At 42.4% G+C, this 25684-nt stretch overlaps 1 protein-coding gene across 2 annotated transcripts in view; it reads right to left on the minus strand.

The window, feature by feature from the left end:
* agxta (alanine--glyoxylate and serine--pyruvate aminotransferase a) overlaps window positions 1-25684 on the minus strand; it is a 38358-nt gene that overhangs the window by 6878 nt on the left and 5796 nt on the right. Inside the window, exons 1-7 of one of the 2 annotated variants that reach the window (XM_048542907.2) lie at window positions 16039-16651; window positions 10619-10811; window positions 8393-8457; window positions 6791-6891; window positions 4417-4487; window positions 3742-3826; window positions 740-835 (exon numbers count right to left, since the gene is read on the minus strand). In XM_048542907.2, the coding sequence (XP_048398864.1) occupies window positions 740-835; window positions 3742-3826; window positions 4417-4487; window positions 6791-6891; window positions 8393-8457; window positions 10619-10811; window positions 16039-16335 (908 nt within the window). In that variant the 5' untranslated portion in view covers window positions 16336-16651. Of the gene's footprint in view, window positions 1-739; window positions 836-3741; window positions 3827-4416; window positions 4488-6790; window positions 6892-8392; window positions 8458-10618; window positions 10812-16038; window positions 16652-25684 lie in introns of those variants that run through there. The other variant, XM_048542909.2, reaches the window with a different exon arrangement.

Consider the following 25684-nt stretch of genomic DNA (forward strand, 5'->3'; position numbering starts at 1 on the left):
GTAAAGCTGCCTTTTAGGCCGTTCTGAAAAAGCATTATTGGATTTGAGACAGTAGCTCTGTTTCTTTCTCCATTGATGCTACCAAACCTGCTGAGTTTATTTGGCACTTTGTTTTCATTTCAGATCTCCAGCATCTCCTGTACTTTGGTTTTACTCAACTTTTATGCTGCTATAGTTAGGATTAATCAATGGAATCACATCATGGCATTACAACTGTACCTGTTTGAGATACAAGCCGAGGTTCTTGAGGAAGTGGCAGTCAGACATTCTTTCCCTCTCCTGAACAATCCCCTTCCCTTCTAACACCTGCTCCTCCCCCCGCCCCCACGAACAATGTTAGAGACCCCTCCCTTTTACCCATTCCGTCCTACTTACTTGTTCATTCCCCATTCTCACCCATCCCTTTCTTTCCCCCATATCAAAGAGCTCCTGCCCCCACCTACCCTCTCCCTCTCTCCAGACCTAACTCTTCTTCACACCCCCCACACCCGCCCTACTTAATCCTCCACCCATCCTCTCCTTCATCCCCCACCAGCCCCATTTCTACCCCCCCTTCTCCTAAACTGTCCCACCACCCCATTTTCCACTTCTCTCCCCTCCCATATCCTTCAGAAGCCCTCTGACAAATAACTTCCTCAACCCCACCCATGCCCCTGCTTCTTTCTCTCCCTACCCTTCCATACATTTCCTGACTCTTTCCCTTATTTGTTGCAAAAGAAGGAACAGGATTCTATCGTACTTTCTTGGGCTTCCATCACAGCCCCAGAGGTTTGACAGCCAACTCATATCGAGGTACAGCGAAGTAGGCTTTTTCCTCCGATTAAATATTTTCTGGCTGTGGAAACAAAAGCACACAAAGACCAAGTTTGAATTTGTAAAGAAAAGTCTCAAAAAGGGGACATTTTGAGGTTTTGCAGAATATTTTGCAAAAAAAATGTCGCTTGCTGTTCTATGCGTTTTTTTGGATATTCTGGTGATTGACATTACTTGTAGGCATTCTGACGTATGGAAGAAGTGCCAAGTCTGACAAGCTGCCCTGGACTTCCCATATAGATGAGAGAGTCAAGAGGGCACAACAATACCTCTTCAGGTAGCTCAGAAAATTTGGCATGTGTATAAGGGTCCTCACCAACTTCTACAAACGCACCATTGAAAGCATACTCTCCGGGTGCATAACAGCCTGGTGTGGCAACTACACTGCCCAGATTGTAAGAAACTACAGAACGTTGTGTGCACAGCCCAGACCATCATAGAAGCCAAGCCTCCATACATGGACACCATTTACATGGCCCACTGTCGTGGTTCGGCTGCCAACATCATCAAAGACCCATTGCACCCTGGTAATGATCTCCTACAACCTCTTCCATCAGGCAGAAGATACAGAAGCCTGAACACACACGTAAGTAGGTTCAGGAACAGCTTCTTCCTAGCCTTAATCAGTCTGATGAATGGACTCTTTAGCCTCAAATAACGCCGATTTTGCTAACGTTGATCTCGCCGAGCAACGTAACCTGCATGCCTCTAAGTCTTTTCTGATCTTTACATCCTTTGCTTACTATGATCTGCCTGTACTGCTCATAAGCAAAGCTTTTCACTGTAGTTCAGTACACATGACAATAAATCAATTAATAAATCAAGTCACTGTAATGTCTCTGATTCAGAGAGAATAGGCAGGAGAACTCAGTCAAAGAAGAAAGTTAAAAGCTAACTTGTGGAAGCAATCTGGAATGTTGTCCATATTCTGCCATATTCTCCAATTTCTGACTGAGGGGTCTGTAAACCATTGGGATCGCGGTATTTACTATAGCATATTTTGTAGGATTGTGTCAGAGGAGTGAAATAGATGCAGATTTATGGGAATTGGATCATTGTTGGTTTGGGGTTTACCCACTGGGAACTAGATTTTGATTAGATTTAGGACTTCTGGGCAAAGTAAACTTTCCTACAAATTAAAGATGTATATTTTATTCTTTAGTGGGATGTCATTATCACTGGCAAGGCCAGCATTGGTCGTTTATCCCTAATTGCCCTTAAACCAAATGATTCTTAGACCATTTTAGAGGCAGCTGACAGCCGGCCACATGGATGTGGGGCTGGAGTTACATGTCAGCCAAATCAGGTAGGGATATGGATCTGTCTGTACCATATGGGTCTATAGTGGTACAAGAAAGCAATTCACCACCATCTTTAAGTGCAACTAGGGATGAGTAATAAATGATAGCCCAGCAAGTGACACCCACATCCCCGAATGAACAACATTTTAAAAAAAAAGTTGAATTCCACCAACTACTGTGGTCGGATTTGAACCTGTAACTTCAGACCATTAACCTGGTCTTCTGGATTACTCATACAGTGATATTGCCACTATTTGCATTTACATAGAGCCTGTCATAACCTCGAGAAGCCCAAATGCTTCTCAGCACTTTAAGGAATTGTGAAGCGTAACCACTGAAACTGTAGGGAATGTAATAGCTAAATTGCAGGCAGCAAGATACCTCAACTACATGATCAAAATAACTCAATCAATAGTTCCACCTTCAGATCTACACAATTACCTCCAGACCGCCATGGCCTTTTATTCATCTATAGGCTGTCTCTCAATGATGTTATCTGTACGCAGGCAGTCTTACAAAGCATGTTGTTAACACCTTCATCCCCCCCTCATTCAGACTGAATTCCACAACTTCTGTCCTTCTTATCTGATATCAAACAATGGATGAGTCAGAGTGTCCTTCAACTGAACATCTGAAAGACCAAAAGCTTCTGCCAAAGAGTCCATATCCATGCCCCAGATTCCACTCCCATTGCCAGCCTTCTCCTTACACTGGGAAAAGCAGCTTGCATCCTTTGTATCTGATTCAATCCAAAATTAAACTTTAAGAAACCACATTTCATTTGATTAACAAGACAATGGAAGTCTATCCCTGCAACTTTTTCCACCTCCATCCTTATTTTCCACCCAGCACAGGGACTGATTCTCATTATCCACAGGTTCTATTCCCTCAACCATCCCCTCAGTTCTGACTTACAAATCCCAATTAATGCAACATTCTGTCATCAGCAAAGTTTATTTGTCACCTCTATCATTGCTGATATTATTTGACACTCTCTTTCTCTATAGCAAATCTTTAATCTTCATTTTCAATCTTGTCAAGGCCTCAACCTGTCATAGCTCTGCAGCTTTCCTCCTGATCCTACCTTTGCTTTTCTTTCCTACGATGAGCTATTCCATATCGGTAAGTTTTAACCAATGTGGTCCTTCTTTCTGGAACATTGTCTCTAAGCCACTTCATTTGGCTTCTTTCTCCCTCGCAATCTTTAATGAAAAGCCTCCTCAAAATAAATCTTTTCAACCATCCTTTCAGCCTACCCCTGTCATCTTCCAATGCTCAGTGTTGGCTTTTGCGATGTTTGGTTAAATGAGAGGGCCTTTGGAAAAAGTGATGCTGCAAGTTCCAAGATGAAGATGTAAAGGAGGGAGGTGGGAAGCCCGGGGAACTGAACCTGTGCTGGATGCTTGCTGTCTGAGGGAATAAACAGAGGAGGACAATGCATGGGGCTCAGTAATTATTATTTCTTGACAGTGGCTTGTTGTCTAGCAAGAGTCAAGGGTTTTACAGAACCGCAGATGATCTGATGTCATGTGCACATGTACATTCCAATGGGCAACAGTGATAGCAGACACAGCTTCTTGCAGATACCTGTGATCACTACAATAGCTGAACAGATGTAGGTACATACCAGGCTTTGTCATTAAATGAGAGTGGTGCAGTTCCAGGAGGACAGTTGAGGACTTTCTGGGAGCCCGAGTAAAGGATGTCAATATCTGAACGGAGAAAATTGGCATCAGTCTAGCAAAATGAACTAAATACCCAGTAAATATTAAAATTGACCTTGGCTGTTACTAATAAGGTGTCAATATGGGTACTTCATATGCTTGAATATATTTGCTGACCCAGAGGGCAGAGGGAAAGAAGTGAGCAGACAGGTGGAGGGGGAGCACAGACTGAGAGAAAGAAAAGGGCTAAATTCTGCTCCACTCTGAAAAGTGCAGTAAAGCATAATTCCTGGAACCATCATCATGGACCCTGTTCCAAACAATGGGGACATAACAGGGTCACTTAAGAACAAACTGTGAACACATGTACAGAAGTAACAGAGGTGTCTAACCTTGCAGCTGGCAGGAAAATCGTAGCAGTGCCATCCCACAACAATAAGACTTCAGAAAAAACCAACTGTAAATATTTTACAATATTACTCAAAGAGGAAATGGCAATTTTTAGAAAGACAATTAATTTCTTCTGGAATCAACAATGTAGAATTTATATACATTTTCTCAAAACATGAATTAAAGGCCCAAGGGAGGCAGCAGGATTGATTGCCTACTCTTGAGACGAATATTAGATAAATACATACCCTGCTTATCCATGTAGAGAGGGGCCCCTCCAAGAGAGGCAACACAATCAACCACTAGCAAACAGTTATGCCTAGACAGAAATGGAACAATATTAGAGATATGTAGAAAGGTGGCATTTATATTCTCACTGTCTCCCTAGATCCTTGATGTAGAGAATAAAAAGAAATCCAGCAATCTTTACCTTGAGCATACTCAATGACTGAAGTTCCACATTTCTCTGGGGCACAGAATTCTGAAAATTCACTACTCTGAGTAAGGAGTCTCAGTTCATCTCAGTTGCACATGGTTCACCTCTTGTTCAGAGACTCTGTCCTCTGGGACAAGAATCCTAGCCAGGCAAAAACATCCTTTCTGCAGACACCTGGTCAATCCCTTTAAGAAATTTCTTAGTTCCTATTAGACCACCTCTCAATATTTAAAATTCGATGGATTGTCTCGACAATCTCTCTTTATAGGATGGTCCTGCCTTCCCAGGGAACTGTCTAGTGAAACCATGCTGTATTCCTTTAAGACAAGTGTAGACTTCTTTAGATAGGGGAACTAAAACTGCACACAAGACTTCAGGTGTAGTCTTACCAAGGATTGATATCATTGAAGTAAGATCTCTTTACACTTGTACTCAAATCCTCTTGCGATAAAGACCAACAAACCATTTATCACTTACTTCTTGTTGCATTTGTGTGCCAGCTTTCAGTGTAATGATGAACAAAGACATCCAAGAGCATTTGGCCATAAATATTTCCCAATTGCTCATCATTTAATAAATACACGACACCTCCATTCCTATGACCAAATGAACAACCTGATGTCTATCCACATTATATTCTATCTACCATTTACTTGTGAATTCAACTTGTCCAAATCACCTTGATGCCTTTTATTATCACCCTTACAACACATGTTCCTGCCTGGTTTTGTGACACCTGCAAACTTTGAAATATTACATTCAGTCCTGACATCTTAATCCTTTAGCTAGATTGTGAACAGGGAAAGCCCATGCATTGATCCTTGTGGTAACCCACTAGTTGCAGCCTGCCAAACTAAGAATGAACCATTTATGTGTACTGTTTTCTTTCATGCAACTATGCCAACATATTACCCTCTATCTCAGTGGTCTAGCTTTGTTTCCTAACCTGTGTAGGAAAATATTTAAGTATTTGAAAATTCACAATTACAACATCCATGGGCTCCCCCTTATCTACTCAGCTAGCTGTACCATCAAAAAACTCTAATAGTTTTGTCAGAAATATTTTCCTTTCATAAAACCATGCTGACTCTGCCAGATCAGATCATCATAATCTAAATGTCCAGTTATCATATCCCTTATATATTATTTATATACTGTCCCTACTTCTGATGTCAGGCTAACATGAATGTAATTCCCATTCTTTTCGCCCTCCACCTTTCTTAAACACTGCACTTATGTTTTTACCCTGCCAATCCACAGGCACCGCCAGAATCTATAAAATGTTGAAATATGATAGCTGATTCATTCACTATTTTAACTTTCTGGGATGTAAAATCATTGGGTCCCTGGGACTTGTAAACTTTCAACTCTAGTGAAGGAATGGAGTGGAAGATAGATAGCATATTCTTTGGAACCTCTGAATTAATCAATCAATAAATGGAAGGTGAGCCCTTGACTAAAGGAAAGATATGAGTATTAATTAGACAGTCTTACACAATATGACGCAATAAATTGCAAGTCACTGCCAGAATTGTCCTAGATTATCTGAACGTCACTAGCAAGAAGGCTTACAGGTTGGACCAGAATAATCAAGTTGGGAAGTTAGTAGTAGTTTGGATGAATTCAGAAAGTAATAATAGCGGAATCATTAGAAAGTTTAAAGAAAAGCTATTGAGTATACAGAAGTAAATTTCCAATGACGCTGCAAAGTGGAAAGGAAGTAGCAGAATCTGAAGAGATGGTAGACTGCAGCATTAGGTTTTGAGCTACACATGGTAGGGACATTAAGACCAGAGGTTTGATTAGAACTTTGAAAAACTGAGCTGTCTTAATAAAAATAACTATCACAAAACATAATGGTGCAGCAGAGAGAGGATCTTGATCAACATTTCTGATCTAGTGTTAAAGAAGAGAAAAGTGAGGTAAAGTTCTAAGAGTTTCAAGTTAGGGGAGATGGGGAGATGAAAACTCATATGGACTTTGCAAGGAAGCTTTGGAAAGGGATTTGGTGGAGCAGCTATTGCAGGGAAAAAGATAAGAACAGGTAGGATTTATTTTCAGTAACTACCAGCAGTCTTGTGGCTTCTTAATATTAACGGTAGGGATCAACAAAACTTGAAGATTGTAGGTCACCAACTCCATTCTGGTAAAGTTCAGCCTGCCTTGAGTGATTGACACATACTCACTTATGACAGAGAGGTCCTATCCCATCCATTTCTTGAACTACGCCCGAGGAGGACTCACCATGCGTGACGAAAAACAAAATAGGTTTGTGCTGCACCAAAGCCTGTGAAACAAAGCAAATCTTTTACGTGGCACCTGCTCGGGGCCAAGAGCAAAAACAGGCCAACTTTCACTCCCACGCACAGCTACTGGAGTTACCTATGTCTACCAAACACTTTGTGAAGTCGAACATGATAAAGCATACCCAGATGTAGCACTGGGTCACCATGAATCAGAAATGGAATTTTCACCTGGGGAGCAAACAGTATCAGTCTCATGATGACCCATCGGTCATCGATCTTGCCAACATCACTAAGCCGCTTCATACTCTGTTATTCGAAATTATTCTAATAACTTCCCCAATAATGCACCTTCTGTGACTCCCGAAGGAAACTGGCAGGGCAAATGTCAGGCGTAAGCCATTAGTGGAGACTGGGAACCAAGAGACTCTCAGCCAATATGGAGCAATCACACTACAAAAAGATCTCAGAGGTTAAAATATTTGAGCGGCTCCAGGAGTGCACTGGTACATCTCTGTATCTATGATCTTCAATAACCCACGCATAATGAAATGCTAAAATGTCTCTATTTTTATGGGCTTGTAAGTTAGGAACAAAAGTGGATCATTTGGGTTCTCCAACCTGTTCCACCATTTCATAAGATCATGGACAATCAGATTGTAACCTCAACTGCACATTGCCACCTACCCCACCCTCACTCCTGATAATCTTTTACCATCTTGTAGCCCAAAAATCTCATCGCCTCTGCCTTAAAAAGTGCGTCTGCTTCCACTGTCTTGTGAAGAAGAGTTCCTAAAGCCCTCAAACATTTGGGAGCAAAACAAATCTTGTCATCTCTCTTAGTTAGACAACCAATTTCTTTTTAAAACAGTAGCTACTGATTCATGAACCAAATTTGAGGTCATCAGAGAATCCCAACAATGTGGAAGCAGACCACTCAGTCCATCAAGTCCATACCAACCCTTCAAAGAGCAGCCCACCCAGACCCACTCCATCCCTGCGTTTCCAATGGCTAACCCACCTAGCCATTGGTTCCCGATACTATGCGGTGGCAGTGCTAACCACTGAGCAGCTGTGCTGCCACAAATGAGGGTGAAAGACCATCCAAGATTCTCTTAATTTGTCCAACGTTGTTGAGTGATAATGGTGGGGGAGGGATTAATAAACTAGCTTGTCACATCAAAATACAAGGATTTTGATGAACCAGAAATTCTAAGTTAAGGACAAACAATGTAAACTGATGATCCTTTGGACTCTATGCCTCTACGACTTTGCTCCTTTGGATTGGTTGCACTAATACATTGGCCAGCAGGTAGTGCTATAGCATGTCTATTCAGCCCCTTCCCCCCAGATGCATTGACTTTTGAATCAGAAAGCAAATCAGGAAGGTTTCAATTTATTCCAAGCCTTACAAATGATAGTTTATTATTTAGATGACTGGAGTCACTACTTTTGTGACAGTCACTAAGTTTCCACTAATTGAAAGAGGGAGAAGAGGCATAAACTCAGACACACACATGCACACATAGATGTGCTAAGACAAACCTGCTCGATTTCTTGCAAGGTGAACATTTCCCCTGGAGGTTTTACAAATCTCCTGACATCACCACCTTAAATACAAAGTTAGAGGACAATGTCACTGTGGTGTCAAGTCTTCATCTAAATCTATCTCAACATATCGTTCTGGTTACCATTAAGTTAGATGAAATCTCAAAAGTTTTGAAACTTGAAAGTCTTAATTGCAGTCTGATTTCAATGATAGAGTGCAGATGGCCTCTTTGGTACACAGCACGGTATCAGATGGTGAGCTTACCCAGTGAATAACTTAGCAGACAATAAGAGATCTGATTCTTAACTATTGAACATCAGAAAAGTTATCCTTTGACTGAAACTTTGATGATAACAGCAAGTCCTCACTTGATCCTGTTGTATTTGTTTGGGAACACTGAACAGATCATTGATTGCAATGTGGAGTGTGATCAGGATGGAGTACGAGCCTGCCGCATGTAATTATTCAGGAGGAAAACCTTGATGGCACCCAGATCAGTGTGGCAGAGGTAGCGCAGGATCTGGATTCAGAGAGATGGATAGTATAACCCAAATCAGGGCAAGGGAAAGAGAGAAAGAGAGAAAGAGAGCAGGACACGGGAAAACCTTGAGAACACCAGGGAGAGAGAAAGAGAGTGGCTATCAGGGAGTCAACAGCAGAGATCTCAACATCATAAAATACAGGAGTCAGAGTAGACCATTCAGCCCATCAAGTCTGCTGTCCATTCAATGAAATCATGCCTGATCTTCAACATATGGCTGAACTAAAGTTCTGTACAACTCGAATTTGTTTTATGCATTAATTTTTAAATTCATTTATGGGATTAGGGATTGTTGCGAGGTCAACATTTATTGTACATCCCTAATTGTCCTGGAAAATTTCACTTGTTGTTTCTAAAGCCTAGTTCTTTTTTTTTCTCCCCTAGTTGATACAATTGAGTGATTTCCTTTTCAATCAGGAGTCAACTACATTGGTGTGGGGGTTGAGGTCACATGTAGACCAGACGAGGTAAGGATGGAAGACTTCGTCCCTAACTTGAGTGACATGGGTTTTTACAATTCCAGATTTTATTGAATTCAAATTTCACCATGTGCAATTTGAACCCCTGTCTCCAGAACACTGGAGTGGGGTTTTGGACTATTCGTGACATTGCCACCACACTACTAGCTCCCCTGCAAAGTTACTTGGGCTAATTGATCATTAGAAGCTTCTAATGTCCTAAGGTCACTTTCAACGTCATCCATCCTTACTTTAAGAGTGCTCACAGAGTAAATGCATTCTATTTCCAGTGAAATAACTTAGCTGCCCACTTACTCATTTTGATCAGGTCATTGCGAAGGAGGATTAGCTGCTACTTCCTCTGCTCTCATTATTTCAGTATCATTTCAAAATTTGACCTGCTTGCATTTCCTGTCAGGCAGCAAGCCAGTGATCCCGATATTGTGTTCAGTTCTTCGATCTCAATTGGACTTTGCTCCACTAACCTGATAATGCCTGAGGCTTTTTACACCTCAGCCAATTCTTTACCCATTTCCTGGTTTCATGTGCATCGCCACAGCTTTAAGGTTAACCTGTTCCCTGTCTGTTCATTCTTGTTGCTAACTTTAGACACACTGATGGAATCAGTCCTTACAATCAGATATGATGCTTGACACAAAAGTTTCAGAAAGGTAGATGGAATTAATCGATAATTATCTTAATATTTTTGCTACATAAAATCTATCACTTGTCAGTAGACTGTTGAGAAACTATCCAGTTTTATTTTCTTTATTCATTCAAAGGATGAGGGTGTCACTGGCCAGGCAGCATTTATTGCCAATCCCTAATTGCCCAAAGGGCAGTAAGAGTCAACCACATTGCTGTGGGTCTGGAGTCACATGGAGGCTAGACTGAGCAAGGATGGCAGTTTTCTTCCCTAAAGGATATTAGTGAACCAGATGGGATTTTCCAACAGTCGACAACGGATTCATAGTCATCGTTAGACTCTTAATTCTAAATATTTATTGAATTCAAATTCCACAATCTGCCATGGTGGGATTCGAACCCAGGTCCCCAGAAGATTATCTGGGGCTCTGGATTAACAGTCCAGCAATAATACAACTAGGCCACCACCTCCCCAGTTGCATTGGTAATTAAATGAGACCACTTTTCTTTAAGGAAGGAGAAAAATAAAAGTCAAATGCTCACTATATTACGAAGTAAGGAAAGTGTAAAATACGCACCGATTCTTTCAGCGATGTCTGCTGCCCTTTCACCCCACACACCATGAATTCCAATCAGCACCACATCCCCTGGTTCCACCACATTAACTAAGGCTGCCTCCATCGCTGCGTGGCCAGAGCCACTGATTGCCAGAGTCATGCTGCTTGTGGTTTGAAAGGCATACTGTATCCCAGCCTTTATCTCGTCCATAATCTATCAAGAGAAGGAAATGGTCTTGGCCAGATAATCAGAAACAATTCAGAAGATGCTCTTAGCTAGTTCCTTTTTTCTTAAATTAAAATCTGTGCTTGAGGTAAAAATGTAAATTGAAATGTGAAAAGTCTGAAAAAAAGTAGTTATTTCTCAAATACTGTTGGAAAGAGGAGTTCTGAACTTTCTCAAATCAACAGTTATGGATGTAACTTATAGACTTAGTTCAGTAAAAATTCTTGAGGTTCCGCTGTACAAAGCCCTGTTCAGACCACATCTGGAGTTATCCTAGCAGACTGGGTGCCATACCTCAAAGGATATATTGACCTTGAAGGGAATGTAGCACAGACACAGAACCATAGGATGTAGGAGCAGGAGTAGACCATTCAGTGCTTCAAAACTTCCTGACTATTCAATATGATTATGGATAATCATCAGCTCATTATCCTGTTCCTGTTTACTCCTCATTCCTTTTGATCGCTTTAGTTTGAAGAATTATATCTAACTCCTTCTTGAAAACATTCAATGTTTTGGCCTCAACAGCTTTCTTTGCCAGAGAATTCCATAAGCGCACCACTCTATGGGTGAAGAAATTTCTCCTCGTTTCAGTCTTAAATAGTCTACTCCCTGTCCTTAAACCTGTGGTAAGATGGTGGTGAAAAAGGGCATCTGAGCTCCATCTTTCTTTTCGTTTCTTTTCTTTATTTCTCTCTCTTCGTTATTTTTCTGTTCTATTTTATTTTACTTACCTTTTGATAAGACGCTCGATCCAGTGATGGTATTGGTGGCAAGTGGGCACAGCAGCCTGGACTCAAGTGGGACCCAGCAGCACAAACCCATGATGATGGGGAAGGTGAGTTTGGGCCCAGTACCAGTCCCACCAGCCTCAGCAGCAGCTGCATCAGTGAGGTGGGCCTGAAGCAGACTCATGAAGGCGGCAGAGTTGAGTTTGGGCTGGTGCGATGCCCAAAGGCATTTGCACTGGTGAGGTCCAGCAAGGGCTTCAGTGGAGGTGAGACGGCACCAAAGAGTGACAAACGTTCATTCCAGCGGCCAAGGGGGCTCATGTCTGGCCACCAGGCCCATGGCCCATGACAGGGCACGTAACAAGAAGGACTGTGAAACTGGACACTTTATTTCTTCATTTATATTCTGTGTGTTGGTTTGTTTTTCTGTTTTAAGGTGGCCCCAGAGAGTGGCAATACTGTACACCACTTTTCACCGTAATTTTGTAACAAGATACTTGGGACAATAAATAAATCAAACTGTGATCCTGGTTCTGTACTCCCCAGTCATCAGGTACATCCTCCCTGTCTTGTCTAGTCCCGTTAGAATTTTAATAGGGCAAAGGATTTATTTACAGGATTTACCAGGTTACTTCAGATTAAGCTATTAGGACGAAATATACAAAGTGAGGGTGGTATTCTCCGGATTCTTGGAATTTGGATGGTTGAGAGATCATTTGATCAAAGGCTTTAACATATCAAAAGCAAAAGCAAGAGTTAGAATAGATTGGCAAAATGATTTCCATTAACTGGGAATACAGATTTGGGGGTATGTAATCTAAAATAGTTTACAGGAGTGAAAATAAGAGAAATTTTGTCAAAGAGTGGTAGAAGTTTGAAATTCTCTTCTGTAATTTGCAACTGACACTAAACTAAGTGTCAATTTTAGAACTGAGATTGATAGATGTTTTAAAATTTGAGGGATAAAGGACAAAATAGAACATGACAGAGAGATAGATATGTATAAACTAAATATACAGATTCATAGGATCTCTAGTGTGTAAGCAGGAGATATGGCCAATCAAGTCCACACTGACACTCCCACCCCATCCCTGCAACCCTGCATTTCCCATGGCCTACCCACCTAATCTACAAATCCCTGGATACAATGGGGCAATGTAGCATAGCCAATCCACTAACCTGCTCATGATTGGACTGGATGACGAAACCAGAGGACCTGGAGAGAACCCACGCAGACACGGGGAGAATGTGCAAACTCCACACAGTCGCCCGAGACGGAAATCGACTCCAGGTCCCTGGCCTTCGGACAGTAGTGCTAACCACTGAGCCACCATGGCAGCCAGATTGTAGGGGTTTTTGCAAGTAGAAAGGAAGAAAAAAGCTAATGTAAAGATTGGTATCTTAGAAGCAGAAACATGAGAAATTTTATAGGGAGTGACAAAATGATGAAGACATTGAACAAATATTTTGTGTCTGTCTTCATAGTGCAAAATACAAGTTGCATACCAGATATTCAGGTAACCTGGAGGCCAGAAAGAATGAGGTAATTAGGGAAAAATAATCTGAGCAGGGGAAATATATTGGAGAAATGTCAGGGACTAAAATCCAACAAATCCCCAAGACGCAATGACTGACATCCTTGGGTTCTAACAGAGTGTCCTGCAGAAATATGGCAATGATTTTCAAAGTTACGTCGATTTTGGAATAGTTCTGGTAGACTGGACATTAGCAAATGTAACACTGCTATTCAAGAGAAAGTGGGGAGTGACAAGTCAGTCAGTCTGACTTCAGCCGTTGGGAAAACACTGGAATTTATTATTAAGGAAGCCTAACAATAATTTTTAAAAAACATCATCGATAAGACAAAGTCTCCCTGATTTTACCAAAAGAAGACTATGTTTGATAAACCTGTTGGAGATTTTTGCAGGTGGAACTAATAGGTTGGATAAATCAGAGTCAGATAACCCAGGATTTTCAACTAATATTCTGTAAAGGTAGCAAATGGTTAAATAGGCTCCTTCTGCTCTTATTTCTTGTCCTTGTGTGTGTTGGAATTTTGTAAAGTCTTCATGAGATAACTCATGGCTGGTGCCTGATTTTTCAGGTGACATTTCTATGTGTTTTCTGGGTTTATGTTCATACTTCTGGGGCACAGTGAGTAAGTGTGCCCATATTATTCTCTGATGATCACATATTGAAACTAGCAGTGTTGCTGCAATACAGCTTGACCTATCTGTCATGCATATTGAAATATCCCATAGTGCGTGTCTCGGAATTTTTTGTCCACCAAAACTTGAGAAATGGTGCATGCAATTTGTTAGTGTGTTCCCAAAATAAAACTAAATCAAGCCCTATAAAGAGGACTAGGAAGCAGAATTTACTTCATCTTGCATTGACCACTGACACTTTAGGCCACAGAGACACAAGACCCTTTAATATATCCTGCCAAACTATATCTGTTTCTCCAGGCTGAGGGAATTATTACCTGGCAGTCTAAGAATTTTCTGGCAGATGTTGTAACAGCTGCAGGGTTCAAGGAATGCACACCCACAAAGACATTCCATGTTCAAAGGATTCTTATCTACGGAATAGCTATGTCTGTCTCCGCACAAATTCTGATAACAAGGCTGCTTAATCAGATTGCGCAAAGTAGCGAAGAACTGTGCCACAGCACTTTAACACAAAATATTGCTTTACACTACAGTCCCTAAGCCATCCCAGTGATCCACCACTGTCACAATTTGCAGTGCTGAGTCAACATGGACTTAGTCTCAAACAGGCTTTTCACATCTCCTAGGATACTAGGCAAAGACACATGTAAGAAACTAGAAATTGGACACTTACCCTTACAGTTTCATATGGTCCTCACCATGCCAGTTAAATTTAATGTATTATTAAAAGCAGCCTGCAATTTAAGGAGGGATGATCCTGCTATGTATCTGTCAGCTTGTAACGGTTAGGATTTGCAAGCAGTGTGCAATTTCAACATTTAAAAAACATTGTGTCGAGCAAAGTCAAAGCTCACTCAAGATTAGGAAGGATCTCTTTACAGAGGTAGTGATCACCAACAGAATTGATGCCAGGTGTGTGTCACCGAGGCATTGGGACCATTTTGCGAAATGACTAGACCCTCAAAGCAGGGAGACTAACTGTAGCATGTGTATTCTAGAAGGATAAGTTTAAAAGGAAGGGAAAGAATTTGGAATTTAAACTTATCACTGATTCCTTTGAATTGAGGATTTAGGTCTGAGAAACTCTATGCATCTTACTGACAAATGATAAAGGTTATAAAAGGAAAGGACATGCTTGCTGGAAAGCAAAACAGAAAATAGAAAACAATGGAACTGCACAGAGGAGCAGCAAGCATTGCCAAGAGAAAACACAGGCTATCATTTTGGAGTAGAACTGAAATCTTGCAGGAAATATCTCCCTTTAATTGGACTAAGTGGTTGGGATGAGCAGGGCCGGCGGTGGGGGAGGGGGTGGAGAGCGAGGATGGTTGATGTTATTTTGATTTAATTTGTGGGAGAGAATGCCCACGTGATTGATTAGAGATCTAGTTTTACACACAGTCTCTCAACTGACTGCACTGGAGACTCAATTCACCTGGGTTACAAAACCATAATAGCACCTAATCCCATCAATTTCCCATTTCTGAAGAAAGGTCTAGGCTCAAAACATTTGCCTTCCTGCTCCTCTGATACTGCTTGGCCTGCTGTGTTCATCCAGCTCTACACCTGTTATCTCAACTTCCCAATCAGCTGGGGAAGGGGGACGTTTTAGTAATAAAGTTACTGCCCCCTTCACCACAACTCCCACTCCCTGCCAACCACACCCCCAGGCCTCTTTACTAACAGGCAGCATATGTGTAAACCAGTGAAGTGGTGGTAAGGGAGAATGGAGTAGATGAGAATTGAAAACTTATATTCAGTTAAAAATTGGTTGGATGGAAATGTAAAAATGGAACTATCAAATGGGCTGTAGGTTATGCTGACTGCCTGAAATCCTATTCTATTCATGGAATAAAATACAGGGTGGATGACATAAAAGGCAGTCTAACTACTAAAGCTGCCTGTTTTGTAGTACATCCCCATCAATCCTTTTTCCATCCCCATGCAGCTCCCCAATCCCCTCCCAAGGCCAAATCCAATCTTTATGAGAAATTGCTAGACAACTTCAGTAACAGTCAATATCTGATTTCAAAGAAGATTCCATTGCAAATCTCTATGGTCCCAATCAGCCGCAAAACGAACATTAGCTTTTTGACTTCAAGGAACACACATACATTTACTTTTAAATGACCCGACTGGCAGATATTGCCATTTCCTTCATATGAACTCTCCACTTATACTTGCTATTTTCAAAGACTAATATTCCTTTATCACTTTCTCATAAACATTCTAAACTTTATATTGCTTTAAGGGCAAATGTATCTTTGAAAGAAAAGTGGCTTGGTACAGGAAAATAGAATGAAAGGGGCTTACCTCAAACATTTCAGCATGCATGTGTCCAATCACCTGCTTACCCCCTGCCTCTTGGACACGGGTGGAGATGTTCGAGGGTCCGGGTCCCAGCAATAGTTTCTTCGGGACAACTAGTGGTTGCAGGAGGGCCGGGGGTGGAGGAATCGTGAGCTCAGCGTTAGTGTACATGCTGAGGCTAAAGAATCTGCACTGGGAGACCAGCCGCGCCAAGGGGGCAAAGACTCGTTCAACCTGCGCCGACAAGCTGCACCCTGTCAGACGGGACAGGAGAGGGCTTCGAAACACGACCCGTGACATTGTCAAAATCCTTCCGCGGCACCACACACAGCAATCACCCGTTCAATCAGACCTTTGATAACTGTCTGGAGGTTTGTCGGTTTATTTGTGAAGACAGAGAGGAAGGTCTATGGCACCTCGAGCACGACCAGCACAGTTTGACCTTCCAGTTACAACACGTGCAGAAAATTTCCAAAAACCTTCCAATCTACACTGTTCCCTCAACTCTTAGGAACTCTCTGTACTTAAACTGAAATCGGGTGAGTAAATGCAGCTCACCAAAAAAAAACCAATCAGCTTCAGCACATGTCAATAAATAACCGGAATTGCAAAAAACATTTGTATTAATGGTTAATTATTCAATCAAATCCAGTTATACATTGTTAACTCATAAATTAGGCTGGCTTCTTCAAGAGGCACCTTCTGTGCTCCCCCCTCCGAAGATTACTGCTCCAGAGTCAGGAATGGGTTAATTTGTCAAAGGCATTTGTATTTTCATTGAATACGTTCAAAGATAATTTGTATGTTTTTTTCCTGTAAGTCAAGTGGTCAGGTGTTTGTTTGTCATGTCGGTCACCAACTACCAGAAAGAGGTGGTGAGCTGTAGATTGCGACTGACTGGCTACTGAGTGTAGGAGGGGATTGGGGTCAATGCACTGGAACCAGATTCAGTGAGAATGTCATCGCTTCCTCAGTGCCATAGCAAGTTAACGCTGGAGCCAGAAGAGTTGGGTCTATCTCTCATTTCTTCTCGGTTCTCAATAGCTCACTTTTGAGGCTTGGCTGGAGGCAACTCATCCCCACTGAAACAAAAGGGGCAAAGTTTCTCCTCATGCTGTGTAAATAAGTGCTAAAAGCATTTCATATGTGTCACAATGCCACTACATCACTTGCCTGTGTGATCATCATTCATCCAACCAAGTCAAGTCAGTTAAGCTTAAAAGGCTATTAAAAGGGATAATGACATCCTAGATCATATGCAAAGGAACAGTGATTGTAAAAGAACACTGCATACCATTAACACCTTGCTTTTCAGCTGAAGACTGGATTGGGCCAAAACGGACGTTCGTTTTTTAAGGCACCTTGTCATCAGATGGATTCTCAAGCCATGGAACATGTACAACCTTAACTGATGAGAATGATACTGGGAATGAGAGTTTATGAGCACAAAGGAAGTCTCAAAAATTAGAGCTTTCTCTTTCACTGAAACAGGGAAGGTTTAAGGTGATTCTAATAAAGGTTCCAAATTTATGATGAAATTGGGAAAGTGAAAATATGTAATATCTTTCTGGTGTTTGGTAAATTGGTAAATGCTGGGGATAGACAGTGAATTATCTTTAGAGGAATAAAAGGGGGAATTGTTTTTCCCACATGTTGGATTAATAGAACTTGGAAAGTTTTATCACAATGTTATGATATGGCATCTAGAACTGGTTAAATATCAAGCAAGATGTTATTTTACCATTCAGTGCCACTCAGGAGAATTTATTTTGGTTTTGTTTGGCAGGTCTTAGAACTTATCCATGGGAGCTATTGCAATATTCAGTTAAATGTTAGATTATTTCTCTTGTTTGTTTGAGGTTCTACATTTCTCATTTCAGATATTATTGCACCAGACCAAGAAAATCCTCAAATTTTGTGATCCAAAGTTTTATGATGTATATGTTTTTTTCAAGATTTCTAAAATCATAATTTATTGATCAATTCACTAAAGATTCCTTCCTGAGGATTCTGCAATTTTACTGCGCATTTGAGCAGAAAGGCCAGCTTCCCAGCCTGAACTCAAGCGATAAATGGTCAACCATTATTGACCATTAGCTTTTCTGTTCCTCAGCAGCTGTGAACAACAGCTCAAGGCTTACTACCAATGAGATTAAGACGGAGTCTTTGGTTACAGGAGAAACAGGGTGAAGGCTGGGGATGAGGGAGGGGAGACAAGAACTCTTATTAGCAGTAGAAAAATCTGATATGGCTAGCCAAGAGGACAGGGTGGGGCGGGGGGTGGGGGGGGGGATAGGGGTGAAGGGGGCAGGTTGGCAAGTGAAAAGACTGATGTTTCAAAAGAAAATATCCTTAAGCACAGAAATAGTGCAAAAGGAAACCAAAATGAGATCTGTTTTCTCACCAAGTTTCAATTGCTGCAGTTACCCTGCCCCAATTCAGAAATTGACGGAGACACCCAACGCCACATCCATTTCAGCCACAGAGTGTGCACGTACTCACAAAAAAATTTGCAAGGCTATTACAAATTCTGCTATGTTGCAGACACTTCTTTGGTTTATGCACTCTTACTTCCTGTGCATCCTGAAGCTGACTCAAATTACATATTTCACTCGCTCAGTAAAAAAAACCCAAGGAAAGCAAGAACGTTCCTCTTGCAGAAGAATTGGTTATTGTATCTTTCCCACACACCCTCAGACATGCTTCTCCAATCTTCCAGTGGGTAACATTGTACACCTTAATGAGATTTTGACCAGGCAACCCATTCACCTGCTATAATTGACACACTTTAACTAAGTGTACAAAGTTAAAATTATAATTCTTGTCAATTCCATCATTCCAATTTGTCTTTAAGTAATACAGGATTATTGACTACAGGATGTTTTCCAATTGGCTTTGCTTATTTCAAAACATGATCTCAGAAACGAGAGAATTTTCCTCTCCTTCATCATTAATGAAAACCGACTCCCGCTGCTCTGTTTTACAGTCATAGAGCTGTACAGCACAGAAACAGACCCTACAGTCCAACTCATCCATGCTGACCAGATATCCTAAATTAATCTAGTCCCACTTGCCAGCATTTGGCCCACAACCCTCTAAATTCTTCTGATTAATGTACCCATCCAGATGCCTTTTAAATGTAATTGTAAAGCTCCCACCACTTTCTTTGGCAACTCATTCCACACACACACAACACCCTCTGAGTGAAAACGTTGTCCCTTATGTCCCTTTTAAACATTTCCCCTCTCATCTTAAACCTATGCCCTCTAGTTTTGGATTCCCCTAGCACTGGGAAAAGACCTTGGCTACTCACCTTATCCCTATCTGTCATGATTTTATAAACTTCTGTAAGATCACCCCTCAGCCTTTGATGCTCCAGGGAAAAAGCCCTGACCTAGTCAGCCTCTCTCTATAGCTCAGACCCTCCAATGCTGGCAACATCCTTGTAAATTTTTTCTGAACCCTTTCAAATTTCACAATATCCTTATTATAGCAGGATGATCAGAATTGCATGCAATATTCAAAAAGTGGCCTAACCAATGTCTTGTATAGCTGTAACATGGCCTTCCAACATCTCTACTCAACACACTGTCCAAGAAAGGCAGAATACCAAATGCCTTCTTCCCTACTCTGTCTACCTGGGACTCCACTTGCAAAAAAGTATGAACCTGAACTCCAAGGTCTCTTTGTTCAATAACATTCCCCAGGACTTTGCCATTAAGTTTATAAGTCCTGCCTTGATTTGCCTTTCCAAAATGCAACACCCCACATTTATCTAAATTAAATTCCATCAGCCACTCCTCAGCCCAAGGTCAAAGTCCTGTTGAACTCTGAGGTAACTTTGTTGTCCTCTACACCTCAATTTTGATGTCACCTGCAAACTTACTAACCATACTTCCATGTCCAAATCATTTATATAAATGATGAAAAGCAGTGGATCCAGCACCATTCCTTGTGGCATGCCACAAGGTCTCAAGTCTGAAAAGCAACTTTCCACTGCCAGCCTCTGCTTCGAGCCAGTTCTGTGTCAAATGCCTAGTTCTCCTTGTATTCCATGTGATCTAACTTCGTTAACCAGTCTGCCACGAGGAATCTTATGAATGCCTTACTTGAGCCCATAGAGATCACATCCACTGCTTTGCCCATCAACCCTCTTCTTCAAACAAACTCAATCAAGTTACAGAGACATGATTTCCCACATTGTGTTGCTTATTGATTCTCCTCTTCACATCCCACATTTCACATTCTTCAGTAGAAAATATAAACCGCCCATTTAAAGCTTGTGCACTGTATTGTACAATAAAAGATTATCATGATTGGTCAGTATTGGAAGAAAAAGAGCATAATATGCATGTCAGCATTTGAATTATGTGCAGAAGTAGGCTATTTGACCTCTTTCATAACTCCACCATTTAGTAAGATCATGATTGTACTGTTGAACCTTTCCCACACCATTTGCTTTCACTGGCTCAGAAAGAAGTACATAAGATTGTTTCTCAATGCCAGATAAAAGAACATTAATATCCCTTAACATCCACTACATTGGCTGGTTGGTCTCAAGTTGGCTATGTGACAGAGTTTGTTGTAGCAAGCTTTCAAGACCTGATCAAAGGAGCAAACAAAAACTGGACGTGAATCATTTATCTTTACCTTCATTTCCCTTTTTTCTTCCTCTCTTCCAGCTTCCCCCCACGCCCATCCCTCGCCGGCACTGCCTGACATGGCCAGCTATTTGCTTCTGAATGAACACTCTCCTTGATCCTGGGGCAGGTTCATGGCTGTCCACTTGAGTGCGAGTTTGATGCTTAACATAGCTGACCTATCCCAGAGGAGGTGATGCAGGTCTCTTTTTGGCAGGTTCCCAGTTACCTGGATTAAATATTACCCACTACATGGGATTAGCCACGCATCCCGGATTGGAACGGCATTGACGGAATTACGTAGCGGACCTGGATAGAGTCTGAGGTATGTCGCTCAGGGAACCACGGTGTTGTTATCACCAACTTTTTCAAACGCCAAATTTTCATACTCCCATTCTCAAAACTGTCTCAGTAATTCTAACAGGATTTTGCTTTTGCGGTTCCCCACGGATCGAGTCCTTTGTTCATTGTTGCTATGTACTATCAGTGACAAGATGAGTCCATATTGGCCATTAAGATCACCTTGCCACAAAACTCTGGGGACATTTAATTCCACCGAAGATGAGTACAAATGAATGAATTTCTAAAAAGTTTCCCAGCTGTATCAGTAACCCAGCTTTGTTCCCAAGGCTTCTGTCAGATAGTTAGAAAGTAGAAGATAAATAATTATACTGATGAAATCTGTAATCACACACTGTACCAATAAACACACTTTAGCTCAAGGATAGGGACAGGATTGCAACAACACGAGCTAACTGCTGTAGATATTTGATATCTAATCTATAAGGCAATTGCCACACACTTTCAAAACAATCTATCATTGATTTCTCATGACACTATATGTATTGGATGCTCACTGACAAGACTTAGCTAAATTCTAAATGTTAAAAATAGTTCTAAAGAATACCAGCCATTTCTATCTATCCAGTCATAGCCTATGAATCAGCTACAGTAGCTTCTCCTCATGCCTCTATATTCTCCCATCCCTGGTCCTACCTCGAAGCCATTGTTGGTTCTTCTTATTTCTCATTTCTGGGCTGCCCTTCAGCAACATTATCAACAAACAACTCATCGAATTCCATATTTCTGCTTGTAGACACTCGGCCCTGCCTCTGTAGCACCTCTTTCTGAGACTTTGTTGTCACAGATTTGATACACTGTTTGTCCAATATCCAGTTCCAGAGATGCAGAAATTTCTTCCACCATCTATTCAGAAGTTCAAAGCTGTTGTCTTCAATCCCAGCCACAAGCTCTGTTTCCTAGCCAGCGGCTTCTGTCACATTTGACCACAGAACTGCTTGTGCGCTATGGCTATCTGCTTCAACAGAAGTCTCCGCCTCAGCTCAACTGCAGTTGAAGCTTTCATCTCTGCCTTAGTTATTTGTAACTGTAACTGTTCTGGTGGTGCTCTAACAGCGAGCCACTTGTGGTAATTGTCCATAAATGTGGGCCCAATCAATTTTATGCTGCTCACATCACATTAGATTCCTTCATCCATCATCGTGATGTTTGCTAATTTACATTAGCTTCCACTTCAGTGATGCCTCAATGCTAAAAGCTCATCCTTGCTTTCAATGGCCTCACCTTTGCTAATTCTGCAACACTGTTCAATCTGACAACCCGCTAAGGTCTCTATGCTCACACAATTTTGACCCCTTGTGCATCCCTGATTTTAACTACTCTTTAAGTCCATTTTGCAGAATTTTGTACCCAAACCCATTTGGCTCTTTCACCTTTTTTTAAAATGATGCTTCTTAAAAGCATCCCAGTCATCAGGTTTTTGGTTAGCCTTCCAATACTTCACTGAGTTAACAGCACCGATAAATGTAAACTTTTGTTGATGTCAAACTGTGCGATAGGGTTATCCATTATCCATTACTCTTTCCATCTTTTGTGCTTCCTGAGGGTCTAGGTTTATTAGGAGTAGTCAGCTATTAGTAAACTGACAAATACTGATCTTTTCATATTTCTCAGAACTTTTACAGCATGGGATGGACTCTACCAAAGCCAGTGTGTTGACAGTGACTGTTCCATGCTAGCTTGGAGCTGGCAGAAGCTCGCAAGACTCTGATGATAATCAAACATGTTTTCTTTCTTTTTGCAGCTAACTAGTTCCACATTTGCATCACTCAGTGTTGCCCGTCAGCATTCAGACATTTTCTATTTCTCCAGGTGTGAACTGGTGGAAGGACATTGCTCAGGCAGAAACGTGTAACTCCAAACGCTATGGCTTTTGTAGAGTTGCTCAATCATAGATTTGTAGTGCACAGAAGGAGGCCATTCAGCCCATCCAGTCTGGGTTGATATTTTCTAATTAACATGTTCAGAGATGTTATTTTGCACACCTCTGGAGCAGGTGGGACTTGTATCTGGGTTTTCTGGCTTGGAGATAGGGACAAAAGAGCCCTATCAAGTCTGCAGAAGCTATGTGAAAGAGCTATCCATTAAGTCCACATCCTTGCTCTTTCCTTTTAGCTCTGTAAATGCTTTCTTCTCCAAGGCTATAGCAATTTCCAGTCTGAAAGTCACAACTGAATCTGTTTCCAAAACCTTACAGGCAATGTATTCTAGATCACAATAATTTGATGCATAAAATTATCTCAATTCAATTCTCATTGCAGCCCAATGGTATCAATGTCAATTTCACAAGTTTCAAAACCTCCTCTCACCCTACTGTATCCCAAAATCAGCCCAGCTCGTACCCTCCTTAACCTGTTCTTCCTCTCACCTATCCCCTCCTCCCACCTCAGCCGCACCCCCATTTCCAACCTACTAACCTTATCCCGACCTCTTGACCTGTCCGACCTCCCCAGACTGACCTATCCCATCCCTACCTCCCCACCTACAGTCACCTCTACTGGCTCCATCCCCGCCTCTTTAACTTGTCTGTCTCTTCTCCACCTATCTTCTCCTCTATCCGTCTTCGATTCGCCTCCCCCTCTCCACCTCCCCAATTTCTGATGAAGCATCCAGGCCCGAAATGCAAGCTTTTGTGCTCCTAAGATGCTGCTTGGCCTGTTGTGTTCATCCAGCTCTCCACTTTGTTATCTCAATTCCCCTCTTGGTGTTTTGCAAATAAAACTAAATCACTGGTCTCCTCCCAATGGAATGTATTTCCTTATTTGTTCCTATCAGAATCCCTTGCAACCTTGAACATCTCTATTGGGATCTCCCCTAGCTTTACTCCGCTGTAAGAGGAAAAGTCTTATTTTGCGTAGATAACAAAGTGTGGAGCTGGATGAACACAGCAGGCAAAGCAGCATCTTAGGAGCACAAAAGCTGACGTTTTGGGCCTAGACCTTTCCTCAGAAACGGGGGAATGGGGAGAGGATTCTGAAATAAATAGGGAGAGAGGGGGAGGCGGACGGAAGATGGATAGAGGAGAAGATAGGTGGAGAGGAGAGTATAGGTGGGGAGGTGGCATAGGTCAGTCTGCGGAGGACGGACAGGTCAAGAGGGCGGGATGAGGTTAGTAGGTAGGAAATGGAGGTGTGGTTTGAGGTGGGAGGAGGGGATAGGTGAGAGGAGGAACATGTTAGGGAGGCGGGGACGTGCTGGGCTGGTTTTGGGATGCGGTGGGTGGAGGGGAGATTTTGAAGCTTGTGAAATCCATATTGGTACCATTGGGCTGCAAGGTTCTAAAGCAGAATATGAGTTGCTGTTCCTGCAACCTTCAGGTGGCATCATCGTGGCACTGCAGGAGGCCTAGGATGGACATGTCATCTAAGGAATGGGAGGGGGAGTTGAAATAGTTTGCGACTGGGAGGTGCAGTTGTTTCTTGCGAACCAAGCGTAGATGTTCTGCAAAGTGGTCCCCAAGCCTCCACTTGGTTTCCCCAATGTAGAGGAAGCCACAATGGGTACAGCGGCTGCAGTATACCACATTGGCGGATGTGCAGGTGAACATCTGCTTGATGTGGAAAGTCATCTTGGGGCCTGTGATGGGGTGAGTTAGGGGGTGTGGGGGCAGGTGTAGCACTTCCTGCGGTTGCAGGGGTAAGTGCCGGGTGTGGTGGGGTTGGAGGGGAGTGTGGAGCGGACAAGGGAGTCGCGGAGAGAATGCTCTCTCTGGAAGGCAGACAAGGGTGGAGATGGAAAAATGTCTTCAGTCGTGTGTCAGATTGTAGATGGTGGAAGTGTCGGAGGATGATGCGTTGTATGCGGAGGTTGGTGGGGTGGTATGTGAGAACGAGGGGGATTCTCTTTGGGTAGTTATTGCGGGGGCGGGGTGTGAGGCATGAGGTGTGGGAAATGTGGAAGGCTCAGTCGAGGGTGTTCTTGACCACTGCGGGGGGAGTGCTGCAGTCCTTGAAGAACGAGGACATCAGGGATGTGGAGTGGAATGCTTCATCGTGGGAGCAGATGCGGCGGAGGTGAAGGAATTCGGAATAGGGGATGGAATTTTTGCAGGAAGGTGGGTGGGAGGGGGTGTACTCTAGGTAGCTGTGGGATTCAGTGGGCTTGAAATGGACATCAGTTTCTCAGTGGTTTCCTGAGATAGAGACAGAGAGGTCCAGGAAGGTGAGGGAAGTGTTGGAGATGGTCCAGGTGAATTTGAAGTTGGGGTGGAAGGTGTTGGTGAAGTGGATGAACTGTTCGAACTCCTCTTGGGAGCACGAGGCAGCGCCGATACAGTCATCAATGTAACGGAGGAAGAGGTGGGGTTTAGGGTCAGTGTAGGTGCGGAAGAGGGACTGTTCCACGTAACCTACAAAGAGGCAGGCATGGCTTGGGCTCATGCGGGTACCCATGGCCACCCCCTTTGTCTGTAAGAAGTGGGAGGAATCGAAACAGAAGTTGTTGAGGGTGAGGACGAGTTCGGCCAGGCGGATGAGGGTGTCGGTGGAGTGGGACTGGTCAGATGTGCAGGACAGGAAGAAGTGGAGGGCCTTGAGGCCATCTGCTGGGGAATGCAGGTGTATAGGGACTGGATGTCCATGGTGAAAATGAGGTATTGGGGATCAGGGAATTGGAAGTTCTGGCGGAGATGGAGGGGGTGGCTGGTGTCA

The sequence above is a fragment of the Stegostoma tigrinum genome, chromosome 14, assembly GCF_030684315.1.
Source record: "Stegostoma tigrinum isolate sSteTig4 chromosome 14, sSteTig4.hap1, whole genome shotgun sequence".
Lineage (NCBI taxonomy): Eukaryota > Metazoa > Chordata > Chondrichthyes > Orectolobiformes > Stegostomatidae > Stegostoma > Stegostoma tigrinum.